The sequence below is a fragment of the Haliotis rubra genome, unplaced genomic scaffold, assembly GCF_003918875.1.
Source record: "Haliotis rubra isolate DU_JTF1 unplaced genomic scaffold, ASM391887v1 Scf6, whole genome shotgun sequence".
NCBI classification, from domain to species: Eukaryota; Metazoa; Mollusca; class Gastropoda; order Lepetellida; family Haliotidae; genus Haliotis; species Haliotis rubra.
In genome coordinates this window covers 3,724,275-3,737,968 of record NW_025767301.1, presented here as the reverse complement: position 1 = coordinate 3,737,968, position 13,694 = coordinate 3,724,275, and the positions used below count along the sequence as shown (strand labels likewise).

General features: G+C 43.9%; 1 protein-coding gene across 2 annotated transcripts in view; it reads left to right on the top strand.

Annotated features, from left to right (window-relative positions):
* The window catches only part of LOC124255285 (cilia- and flagella-associated protein 61-like), a 95,278-nt gene that overhangs the window by 7,940 nt on the left and 73,644 nt on the right, over positions 1–13,694 (top strand). The window contains exons 3-13 of one of the 2 annotated variants that reach the window (XM_046689154.1): positions 1,230–1,525; positions 2,215–2,344; positions 2,796–2,928; positions 3,322–3,487; positions 3,673–3,885; positions 4,036–4,202; positions 4,535–4,668; positions 10,913–11,021; positions 11,985–12,055; positions 12,441–12,567; positions 13,169–13,246. In XM_046689154.1, the coding sequence (XP_046545110.1) occupies positions 1,230–1,525; positions 2,215–2,344; positions 2,796–2,928; positions 3,322–3,487; positions 3,673–3,885; positions 4,036–4,202; positions 4,535–4,668; positions 10,913–11,021; positions 11,985–12,055; positions 12,441–12,567; positions 13,169–13,246 (1,624 nt within the window). Of the gene's footprint in view, positions 1–1,229; positions 1,526–2,214; positions 2,345–2,795; positions 2,929–3,321; positions 3,488–3,672; positions 3,886–4,032; positions 4,203–4,534; positions 4,669–10,912; positions 11,022–11,984; positions 12,056–12,440; positions 12,568–13,168; positions 13,247–13,694 lie in introns of both variants that reach the window. The other variant, XM_046689153.1, reaches the window with a different exon arrangement.

The window sequence follows — 13,694 nt, the reverse complement described above, 5'->3', positions numbered from 1 at the left end:
TGGAAACCGTAGGCAGATATGCGAGATCAAACAACAACTAGAAGAACGTGAACGCGATACATGGTCGGCATTACAGAAAAAATATCACAGGGCTGTCGATTCCATGGACGGTGTTGACACCGCTCTGATTTCAGCCAGCATGGGATTAGGCACGGCAGGTGTCGGGTTGTTATCCACCATCGTGGCCGCACCCATGGTGCTAGGCATCTAAATAACAGCCGGAGAGGCAGGGTTGATGGGACTGACACTTAAGTTCATATCTCGCAGACTGCAACATAAAGCATTGAAACACGACGAAATTAGAATTCTAGCCGAAGCAAAGTTAAACACGATAGATGATAATGTTTCCACCGCGCTCACCGACTCTAAAATCTCCGAGGAAGAGTTTCGTTTGGTGCTATCAGAAATCACAAAATATCACAGAAAGTCTCATGAAAACGCTGTCATCAGTGAAGACGAGAAAAAAAGTTCATAGAACAATGGAAGGAACAGGCCCGACAAGCCTTCATTACGAAAACCAAGCAAATCATAGAAGGAGATTCACAATAAATTGTTCCGCGGAAATCAACAAAACGTAGCCAGCCGGCCAGCCAGCTCAGCAAGCTGTAGGTGAATAGCCGAGCCGAGAGACAGACACACACACACATTCCGACTCGCCCTCAGTGCTGCACTCAGTGCTACCGACATGGCAGCGACAGGCGACCCTTCTGGGACTGCCAGCTGCGGTATGATTTAGCTTCAGGCAGCTCTCGCCTCGCTACTTTATAACAAGTACGTAATTACGTTGGATAGTTAGCCTTTCGGCGGACAGACCCCATGCTCACTAAAAAGTGATTATTTCCAAAACTATTTGACAGATTTTCGTGAAATTGTGCATGCATCTCAGCAGTTGTATACACTATAACAGAACGGGATTAGGACACTCTCGAAGACTTCATTAGGTTTTTTAAGACTTAATTACGACAATACCGTGAACATTTAGCCTTTTGCCAGACAGACACCATGCTCACTTAAAAGTAAATATTTCCCAAACCGTGATACTGATTTTCGTGAAATTTGGCATGTACCTCCACCAGTAGTATATACAATAGCGGAACGGGATTAGGGACCTACCAAAGCCTTAATTTGGAAAATGAAGGACTTGGGAAGGACCTGGTCCTGTTTCGCTATTGTATATACTACTAGGTTGTTCATACAACATACAGTATCTATTGCATCCATCTTTCCAGTGAAAAGGCTATCCTTGCTGTGACACTAAGCAATGCTGCAGATGAGATCCTTGGACATGCAGCTTTCTTTGACTTTCCCAATCTCCCAGATGTGGATGAGGCAGCATGGGAAGCCTGGATGAGCAAGTTCTACGACACCAGCAAATGCAATGCACTCAACACACTGTTTATGCACTACTTTGTTTCCAAGAATGAGTATGCTCATGGATGTGCTGAGGAGATCATCCGTACAGCATTCAACGCTGTTCCAGACCTACACTTCCTGTTCCTGGTTGTTCCTCATGGTGTTTACCCAGGTTGGTATTCTGGGCAAAAGAAAATGATACATTCTACTCACATCCACAACTTTTGTATCAGCAGTGTTGCTGTGTAAACTGTTGTTTGTGTTGATTAGGTTGTGGGGTCCTTAAAGTAATTTAGGATAAGATGTGTCATACTGCTACAATCAGCTTGTGACAAAACAGCCACAGCAATTTGAGAGAGGGGAAATTGTTTTGACTTAAGAATAAGTATTGTGAAAACCTGTGAAGATCGCGTTTAGAAGTGATACCCATGCTTGTCATAAAACTTACTGACTTTGTCCATGCTTGTTATCAAATCCAAACTACCGGATTGTCTTGTCCATACCCAATAATTGACATATTGCTGTATAGCTGGAATATTAATGCATGCAGCATTATACAACAATGTCATGAAATGGTCTGCCTGACGGTCAATTCGGAAATGTATACTTTCCTTTATTTTAGAACATTAGAATTCTTATGAACTGCTCCATATTGGGTACTAAAGCAGCAGATTTTAAAGCTAAAGGAATTGGAGGGGTTTGGGCCTTTTTCTCCAGTAATTATTTAATTCAGGACTTTCAACATTGGGGTCCCTGACTTCATCATTTGCTTTTAATTGCGAGTAGTGGTACAATTTGTATCTTTTTTAATAACAGATAATATATTTGACAACTGAAACACTGTTGACATTATGATTGTAGATGCAGCTGTTGCTGATGTGTTCAAACCTCTGGACAAAAAGGAGGATGTGATGGCTGGCCCCAACAACTGTGTCATGTTTGTGTGTCATCGTCACAACCATGTCCCAGTGTTGCACATCCGACATGCCAGGTCAGACTTTACAGCACTTGTTTCAAACTGGCGACTTATATTCCAGAATATTCCATTTGATCAACTCAAAACAGGAAAATGAAAAACAATCGAATAGATGGCTGAGATTGTATGGCAGTACTTCCCATGGGCTTTTAAAAGTTTCTTCTGTGTCAAATCTGTTATCTCATTGAATCAAGACATGTGCAATGATTTCAAAGGAATCTGTGTCACAGACTGTTTGTCTGTATAAATCTTAACTGTTGATTGGAGTACCTTGTCCTGACCTTTATGAGCATTTGAATGCACATTCCACCTGTGACTTTCCTGATCTGGTTAGTGCCACTCTAATTGGATAATCTCAGTGATGTCCTCAGAAAGTTTGTTAGCAGTGGCAAGAACTAAGATGTGGTTGTAGTGAGGATGAAGTGAGGTGAGTCAAGGTGTCATAAGTGTCCTGCTGTTATTCCAGAGTTGAGGATCATGATGACTTGACACCTATCTTCAACCGGCACAGCGACATGCTGAAACTGACATATGGAGATTACTTCTTGGCAGAACTCATCGAAGCTCAGAATGACAACATGCAGTGCCTGGTTGCAGAGGTATGAATGGAACTGCTCGGATAGTCTTATCTAGCATTTATGTTGGGAATGAAGAAATAGAAGATGTTTGTATACTCAATTGCCCACTAAAGTATCCATTGAATTGCCGTTCTATTATGATAACGACTCATTATCCACCATGGCTTGGTTTTTTAGCTAACTGTCCATGCACATTCCTATGCAAGTGCAATTATCTTACAAGCATTAACATGAAACTCCATTTCACAGGCTAAATCTTACGAGACAAACCAGATATAACACATCCATTGAAGCTTTCATAAAATATTCTGCACATTGCACAGCCTGATCGTCTTATCCAGTGTATCTTTGCTATGTGTTGATGAGCTAACCAGTAGATGCCTGTAAGTGACAATTTGATCTTGCATGCACTAGGTGGAAGGAACTGCGCAAGGCTTTATGAGTATCAGCGATGATGTCAACTACGACTTACTGAACAACTGTTTTGAACTCGGACCCTTCCATGGCCTCCGACACCCTCACCCTGAAGATGAGGAGGAGGTACCTAAAGTACCCACCCCTACACCACCCCCTGAGAGAGGTAAGTCCTGGGCACCTTCAACTTAGGGCATCGTTTGTAGGAACTAAATGCATTTAAGAGGTGTATGTATGAGCGGTCAGACTTTAAAACTGACAACACACAAATAAAGTTGAAAAAACTTTCATGGCATTCAAGTGTTACTTGAGTTAAAAGTGTTCATAATATGATCTTATTGTCTGTCTAAGATGAGGCAGGTGGGAGTGGTCGTTCATCACAAATCTCATGGTCGTCGAGTTTATCCCATGAGGACTATGGAGATGTAAGACAGTATGATGAGGAGCTGAAAGATGAGGGTGGAACAGCGGATGAGGGTACCACAGAGAAAAGTGGAACTGCGAAAACAGAAACTGAACCAAAGACTGTTGGAAGTCGCCAGTCAAGTGCCAAGAGTTCAAAAGGTATTGGGATCGTAAAGTCTACATTGTGAGTTTTATGTCACAATAATTGAATTGTAATTCCAACATTATTGTAATTTAGTGACCTGCTGCTGACCCTGTTGGTTTTGAACCTAGTGACTTTGACATGTGTTCTCTTGTGACCTTCAGCAGGAAGTGCCAGTGGAGAGGTGAAGGTCAGGCCACGACTGAGTGATGCACAGATGAATGGCAGCTGCAGCTCCCTTCTCAGTGAATACAGTCAAGCATCAGTGGCTCCAGAAGTGTTGGAGCAACAGCAGTCTGCACCTCCTACTCAGGGCTCCCAGAGGAATGTTGGGGTGAGCTCAGATACACTTCGTCACAACTCTGTTTCAGAAAACACAAAGTTGTCACATGAAAACTAAAAATGACAAAAAAATTGCTGTAAAAATATGTTTTGAATAAAATTTGATAGTTTCCTTTTACTCATTGTTTGTATCTTTTGAAGTTATATCATGGTCATATACAAATGTTTGGCTCCAAGTCCAAAATATTCTTGTGTCAAAAGACAACTTGCCTTTTGAAAATGGATAACCCTGTCTTGTGCTGGCAAGCCTATAAACAATGTCTTCTAAATGGACTGCATTTGCTTGCCACTTTGTATGTATTGCTGTTTAATACTTTGTCACAGTCTCGAGACTCTGTTCGGGGCACCCCACAAGCTCAACTGAATGTGCCCCCAAAATACTTCATCCCAACTTACAAGGGTTCAGCGAATGCTTTCACCGTTCAGCTGTTCTGCATTGATGAAAGGTTTGAAATGAGGTGAGTGTCCTTGTCAAACTTAAACTACTTATGTTTGTCATTCCTCAAGGTTAGTTCAGTCAGTCAGTTGATCATGTTCACATTGGTTTCCTTTAGAAATAAGGAGGGTATAGTCATTTATGCACATGTATTCCTTGCCTAGAGATTTGTGATATTGGTCTGGTGGATGCCAAGAAGTAAAGAAGTTGTAAAACTGTTTGCTTGTCACAGTGTGTGACTTAAGCCACAAGTCCAAGGCCTGGGTCTTGTAGCATTCTGTTCAGTCTATTAACATCAACAGATGATAACCCATATATTTCTCATGATCTTTTGCTTATCTCCCTTTCCCTTGCGAATGGTAGTGGAACACTTGAATCCCTTGAAGTTCCCGGAGCAGACGTGAAAATACACTCACCCACGAGTTACCTCCCTTTTGCCCTTTCCCGCGCAAACAGTCATGTGACCAGCCTTACTTGCACTGCCCAAGTGGATGGTGCGGCGAGCACTGGAGTCCCGTATACAGCATTATATCCTCTCAGTTAGACATTATTTGATTGTCAATATGGGAAATAAATCGAATCGAAGTTCTTCTAAGAAAAGCACATTTTGTGATCAGTGCAACAGCAACTTTTCCGCTGCTGATGTTTGGTGTGTGGTTTGTATAGGCTGTTGTAGTTGCTCACATCGGTGTTCTGTTTGTTCACACTTGAATGATGATGATGTTTCTGAATATCGACGGGTTGCATCTAGATGTAGATCGGACAGAGATCGGCGTACAACTGCTGCAGATCCTTCAACTTCTAGTGTGCTAAATGGGAACGCCGTTCGAAGAGAGCAGTTTGTCGATCTAAATCACCGTCCTCGGACGAAGTTTTTTATAGAGGTGGCCTCAGACTCCTACTTGAGCTAGTATCTCAGTCGTCTCTTTCGTCCTCAAACTTCTAGTCCCGTCTCCAGACAAGTTTTATCTCCGAGAGAGAGTGGTAGTGCTAACAACCTCTGTAGCACAGTCTCGGCCTTCTACCTTGGTGATGATTTCACAGACTCCTAGTTTGCCTCAGGTGGTTGTTTCCAGTGCGCAGCTTTAGTTGAGTGCTCCACCCCCCTCTGCTATGGTTGGTGCGTTTGGTGAAAGCGTTCACTCTCATGCGGCGAGTGCAGTCAGTTCGGCGCTTTCAACCACAGGGATCAGTTCGGCGCTTCAACCAATGTGCTGCTTGCTTCCAATGTGTCGCTTTGTTCCAGTTCGCCCTCTCATATCTTCCTGTGGTGACATCAGGCATGACGGCAGTATCCAGTGTGGCGCTTTCAACATCTTTCCTGTACCTTGCACCACCTGTCTCTGAACCGCCGCCTAGTTCCAGTGCGCCTCTTACTACCAGAGCGGCACTTGCTGTCCATTCATCACTTTGTACCAATGCGTCACTCTCACAAAGAGAAGAAGAGACCAGTGCATCGTTTCACTTCAGTTCACCGCTCTCGTTCGGTCCAATTCACCGATCAACGCTTCGCCCAGTGTGCCAATTCATTAGTTCCGACCAATTCATTAGTTCCGTTTTCGATTGGAACAACGATTCAACTTAGTAAACTGGTTTTTGATTGGAACACCTTTCAGGCCAGTACACCAGAACTGTATGGTATGACGTTTTATACGAATGCACCAGTCCCGATTGACTCTGCCCTGCCCCTGCACCCTGCCGAACCAGATCACTTGACCGAACCGGATCATTGTACCATACCAGATCGCCGCTCCAACAGTATTCGCCGATCCGACAGTGTTCGTTGAACTGTCAGCATTTGCTGAATTATCTGGTTGCCACTATGCGCATACTGTCATCATGACTTGTTTACTAGTTCGCATACTATGGTACCTACAGTGACTTTTTCTACTGCAGTTCTACTTCAACACTTCTTCCAAAGTTCTACTTCAACACTTCTTCCAACTACGGCATTGATACCTCATTTCTACAGTTTTTACCGGTGCTCAGCTTGGGGATTACGCTTCCTGCTTCTACGGTGTCTAGGAACAGACAGAGCATTCACTCCGATGCGCTGCTTTCATTCACTTCCTGGTTATCTACTATTGTGCCGTATTCAGAGTGCCGCTTTCCTCCAATGTATCAATGCTTCCATCCAGTGTGACACTTTCTTATGTATCAACACTTCCAGTTAGTGGATCATTCGGCTGGTTGTACAGAGGTAGTAGTTATGTCAGTAGCACAGGCCTCTACATTATGGCGGTGATTGATGATCCCGGATTTTTAAGATTCCTCCGTCATCTACTATCCGATCTTCACCTTTGATGAATGATTCGATTCAACGAATCTACCATTCGACGTAGATATCACCTCTACAACTACCCATTTGACATATTTGTCCAGAAACTTGACGATGATGTGAAAGGAAGGGTGCTGAGGTTGAGGAAACAGACCACGATTACACCCAGCGATACACCACAAATCTGCTACGAGTTGTCTGTATACAGTAACAAGACTCAGTGAAACGTCGTACAATATTTCTGAATGTCAAGCTGGTCTATTTATGCACAGTTTCTGCGTGTGGTTCCAGCAGTAATGTTTGATCAAGTAGCTAGTGTCACTTTACCCAGATTCAATGGGTTGGGACTCGCCTGGTTAATTGACATCCGTGTTGTCCGTTTTTTTGTCACTATTGCATTGTGGGTAGCATTTGCAATGGTGGACTACTGTTTGTTTACCGGAGACTTTTTTGATGATACAGTGACTATGAAGTGCCCTGACAGACTAGTCTTGGTCCCACGAAGCGGATACCTATCCCAGCCTTTTATTGCCAGTGATGATGAACGGTGCCATTCCCGGTAAGAGTGATTATGTCGAAGTTTTGTCAGTCATCCGAGAGAAGCAGTTTACCGAGGGTGTCAGACAGAATCGCCCGAGAACGATTTCACTTGGCTAGGGTTACTTGGTTTTTAGATTAAGCCCTCAGTTCAGAGGTCACTGCAGCCATGTCCAGACTGTCCGCAAGCATCGATTTTACTACCTTCATTTCCCTTACGAACGTTCCTGGTGTCACTGGTCTTGTTACCTCCGCCATTCCATCAACTTTACGAATGTTACGGTAGATTGACGATCCCATGCCTTGCATCTACTAGCTTTTCAATCCATCTGGCGGACCAACACTTCATTCAGTGAACCATTCGTTCCTAGGATCACTGATTATACGGCCTGCATCACTATGTGTACAATGTGAACCTTCCTGTAGATTGACTGACATTCTCCATGCCACGAACCTACTACATTCAGCACTTCTTCAGTACTATCATGCTGGCTTGACTAATCGAATGTATCCTATCTCAGGAGAGATTCCTTCTTCAGTGGCAGTAGTTGCTAGGCCTTCTGATATCAGCTCAAGCCCCAACGTACAGAGGCCATCTCCTACTTCGGCCGAAACAGCAATTTCTACGCCCATATCTCGAGGCCGTCAACTGAACGCGAAGGAATTGAGTCGCCTTCCAGAACCGCTTTGTTCAGTCCTTCAATGGTGGCTCGACGAACTGAATGTCTGCGCTGGCGTTTCTTTGGTACCCCTAGCGCTTTTGCAACCCAAGATTCTTCATGTGGTACAAGACCTTTTTCTGTTGATGTCAGCTCAAGTTGTGACTCTGAGGGGATAGCTTCAACTACGGCCTCTCCACTTTTTTCTGTGTCCGCACATCAGGATCGGCGACCCTAACGCATTGATCTTTCTTTCTCCAGTGCTCCATCCCCATCTCCAGTGGTGTTTGGACGTGTTGAATGTTTGTGGCGAAGTCTCTTTATGGCCGTTTGCTCCAGTACATCACCTGTACGTAGACGCCTCTCTACACTGGTGGGGAGCTCACTTTCTTGATCAGCAGGTGGCAGGGCTCCGATCTCCCGCAGACTGCGCATGTCACATCAACGTTTTGGAGCTCAGGGCAGTGATTCTAGCGATCACTCATTGGCAACAGCTGTTACAATCAACCGAGCTTTTGATTCAATCGACTATGCTGCAGTCGTGTGGCACATTAATCGAATGGGATCCACGGGGTCTCCTCAGCTTCTTCAGTGGACACAACAGTTTTTCCACTTAGTAGACTCTCTCAACATCACGGTCCAGGCCAATCACATCCCAAGGGTGAAGCACACCATAGCAGATTCTTTGTCCCGTCCGGTTCGACCATACCCAGTGGAGTGGAAACTGAATCCGCATGATCCAGACTTTGTGCCTTCCGATGTTTAACCCGACAGTGAATCTGTTTGCTACCCGCTTCCATCACCAGCTTTCAATAGTCGTGTCAGCAATGCCAGATCCTTTGGCCTGGGAACACGACGCTCTAGCCCTCCCTGGGATGACTTGAACGCGTATGCGTTTCACCAGTGGCGCTCCTCAAGTTACGCACGACGCAACGGATGACACTGTTTGGGTCGCACCTTTTTGGCCCCTCAGAAGTTTGTTCTTAGACCTGCAAGACTTGGCCGACCCATTCCAGTACCACTTCCCGATCACGACGATCTTCTGGTTCATCTTCACTCCGATCAGCTGCATTGGTCTCCGCTCACACTTAGTCTTCACGCCTGGTGCATTTGCATGAATCGCTAACTGCAAAGGGATATTCCAAGCGAGTTGCTACGGCGATTACCACGGCGCACCAAACTTCTACCAGGCCACTCTGTGATGACTATGGAAGTATTTTGAAGCGTACTGCAAGACGATGGGTATTATATCTCCCTCTACAGCATCACCTCAGATGGTTTCGGAGTACCTCCAGCATCCTAGAACTTCCAAAGAATTGAAGGGTTCTACCTTGTCTACATACCTGGCCATGCGTAACACAGTTATTGCGCCGGCTACAGGTGCAAAGGTGTCAACTGTCCCTGAGCTCCAGTCTCTCCTCAGATCTTACAAGTTGCTGATAAATCCCGGAAGTTTCAGCCACCAGCCTGGGACCTTTCCGTGATTTTTAATCATCTCACGTTAGAGGAGTATGAACCTTCTGGCAGAGAAGGATTTCAAGCATGTCACGTTTAAGACTTTCTTCCTCCTGGCTCTTGCGACTGTTGCCTGCATCTCCGAGCTTCCTGCACTGGATGTCACCTGGTTGTGCTTCGAGAGGACCAGACATGCCAAAGCCCTCCCTGGTTTGAGGTGGGATCTCGTGTCTGAAACCAGTTGCCTGGACAGCCGGACAGACTATTCGCCTTCCCGCCGCTGTCTACTATTCTGGGCCGTGACGACACCGAGGATCTCTCCTGTCCTGTCCGGACTTTACGGGGTTTTAGCTGCCTCCAAGGGCCGTCGTAGGTTACTTGTTTAATTCTCTGTCATCTGCCTCATCTACAGAAGTCTCTTGTACCACACTGACCTTCTGGATGCGATCTACCATCCTTCATGCCTACACCTATGCTGACCTTCCTTCTCCTACCCCAGTGAATTAAAGTCGAAGACCTTAATCTGGACAGTCGCTGCTTCGAAACTACCCCCCACAGACACACGCTGGAAGGTGGTGAAAGAGGGAATAGCCCGGTTGTTTAACGTTCAGTACCAATCCCCCTAACTTAGCAAAGGTGAGAAAGGACTTAGGAGCGGAATGCTTCGAAAACCATGCAGGTAATCGGAAATCAACACTTCACTGACGTAATTCCTCAGAGAGTAGAGGTCACTCCCTAGAGTTTTTGTGCTGTGTAAGCTAAGGGGTTATCAGAAGCAACCCATCACAAGTTCGGAGTTAGCATATCGGGAGTTGGTGCTTTCTCCTGGCCTCCTTGTGTTATGCGACCTCACGGTTGTAGAGTTGACACAGGGTAATTTCTGGCCCACCAGCCAACTGTGGTATAATGCATACCATGAGATAGGATAAGTTTAAAAATTTGGAACTTTACTATAAATTGTATAATTATATACTTATCCTATCTCACGCGATGGATAGCCACCCGACCTGCCCCACATCACAGATTACTGGATGCTCCAAGACGAGAATGACAGGCACAGAACGTCACGTGATCATCTGAGCGATCTGCATGCTTATTGAGATGATTGACAGGTACTGCTGTCGGAGTGGGGGCAGAGGTCAGGTGGTCAGAGTCAGGAAGTTTTGATTCAACTTAGCCTACAGCACGTTTCCACACATGGTCGTAGAAGAAGAAGAGAGGTGCATACCGTGAGATAGGATAAGTATATAAATATACAATTTATAGTAAAATTTCCAATTGTGTGGACAAGTTACATTGATTACGTCTCTCATAAGATAAAATGATTCTTTTTGCAGATCCTTTGATTTCCTTGGCAAAGCATTCTCCTTGTTCCCGACAATGGACTTCTGCATCATCACTGTTCCCCATCTGGTCCCCGAGTTCCCTCTGCTGCAGGGATTTGTGGTATGTAAGGCACACGGTCCCCACAAAGACCCTAGTTGGTTATTGTTTTTATTACCCATATCAGTTTTCGATTTAAAAAATGCTGAAATGAAAACAACATTCTCTATAAGGAAACCCGCGATGTTGAGAATCCCCATATTCCTATATGGGTAATAAATTACTATAGAAGCAACTCCCTAGGTTTGTCTGGTGATACTGAGTAGGGTGGTGATGATGGATGAAACTAGGAAGTTCTGAAGGCTGTACATCGATGACATGTTGAAATATTGCCAGTTGTCTTCAAGATCATGCATGACTATTGATGGTCTAATAAACATGATTAAGCCCATTTCTGCATGATATTGCTGGAATATTGCTAAAAGCGGCGTAAAACCAAACTCACTCACTCACTAATAAACATGAAAAATACTTACATCAAGATTGATAGGTTGTTTATGAATGGGATATTTGCATTTTATTCAGTATGTCATTTTTTACAGTTTTAATTTGGTGGGTGTTCTTTGAAATTAATTAACAGCTGCAAAAGAAATACCTGCACACTTTCCTTGACCAGGCAAGGTTTGTTGTTTAACACCACACTCGGCAATATACTCGCTGTATGGCGGAGATCTGTAAATAATCGAGTCTGGACCAGACAATCCAGTGATGAGCATTAATCTACAGCATGAGCATCAATCTACGCAATTGGGATACAATGACATGTGTCAACCAAGTTAGCAAGGCTGACCACCTTATCCCGTTAGCCGCCTCTTATGACAAGCATGGGTTGCTGAAGACCAATTCTAACCTGGATCTTGTTTGTTCATAATAGGTCCATCGTGATTTGTTCACAATAGGCCCATCACAGTATTTCTATCCAGAAATCAAGTTTATTGTAGTATCCTTTAATTGTGAACTTGTTACTAACTCTTGTTATGTCTACATGTATTGATGAATGTTTGAGATACATGAGGTCTGTTACAGAGAGTGACCCCGAGGTCCTCCAGTACACTGCCTCAGGAGCTGTATGTATTCCACAGATCAGGACTTCTCAAGTAAGTGCATCATATTGCAACATGATATCATTTAAGAATTGACCTTGTTTTTGTTTATTGAGGTGTAAATATAAAAACCAGGGACCCACCTGTGTGGATTAACATTTAGTGTTTGTAACTCCATAAATGTAATGACACATTTAAGGAAATTCTTATAAATATGAAAGTAAACAATGATACCTTCTCGATGACAATTTAATCATTATCACAGTAAATAGTAAAGAACAATGCAAAGTAAACCAAAGTAACTGACAGTTGTTAGTGTCTGTGGGTGGGTTGGTGTGGGTAAAGTAAGTGGCCAGGTAGATTGGTAGAATTTCAGATACTTAATTTGAGCTACGGCATCAGCACTCTTATGAACTTTCTCTTGCATTCCAATGTACAGAGATTTCCAAGTGCGTGTAGCCTGTACCAGTGATGTGAGTGGGGTGGAGACTCTGGTGAAAACTGTGGACCTCCACGACAACCTCCTGAAGGACCTGAAGCAGTTCAACATGGCTCGTAGAGATGAGGTCAGCTTACTGCCTTATATGTCTTGTCACAGGCTGCATTCACCATACTAACAGTGTAGTACTGTGATGATGATGTTAGAGATTTAACAAGCGATTACGGACAACTTGATTTCACTCTTGTAGATGTATGTTGGTGCTATGTTGTATGATGCTACTTTGGGCCCAGGTTTGAATCCCCTCATGGGTGGAGTGAGAGTATGGTTTTCTGCCGCTTTAGCAGTATTCCTGCAATATGTTGGCATGGGACACCAGAAATTGGCCTCCCACAATGTACCCATGTGGGGAATTGAACCCAGGTTTTTGGTGTGATGAGCGAACGCTATTCCATTGTACCCACAATGAATAATACATTGTGTATGATCTAATTTTATGTCACAGGGACCTGACTTGACTCAATTTGTTTACATTTGTCAGTGTTCAGTGTAAATCTATAGATTGTGTCTTTGGTCATTGGTCATATTCATACTGGTATGTTGCTTCATTAAGATTTAAGATGTGAATTACATTTGGTCACCCAGATAACAACCAGACTCAACAAACTTATCAGTTATTGATGTTGTCAAATTGATGTATGCAAATGTTTATGTCATGTTTGTTACAGACCGGCACAGAGATTCAAGCATTTGTGGCAGAAAGCCAGGACCAGATTGTGGGTGTGGCGATAGTCAGACGAGAAGAGGTAAAAACCTTGTTCTGGTTCTATAAAGAAACACACTTTGTGTTCTCTATGGTGAATCCCAGCTTCTTGTGCAGGGTCATGTTTGTGAGGATTGACTCCAAGAATTAACCTAATTATGCTTACTATCAAAGTATCGCCAGTGGGTTTCATGGAAGGTGTAAACATGATCTTCATCCCCTCAGGCTGTTCCTATTCCATCAAGCTGAAACTCTGTGATGTAGCAGAACTATTGTTAAAATGGCATTAGTCTCAACATGTGATGACCCTACCATTACTGACATTAGTCAGTTGTCATGGTTTCGAAATGAACTTGAACCATAAGAAAAAGGAACTGGGATCTATTACTGGATTGGTGGACAATCTAGCAATGTTAGTGGAGTTATCCCCCTTTATTCTTCACACAACTGATTTTTTAGAAACAGTAATTTCAGTTCAGCTGAATTTCATA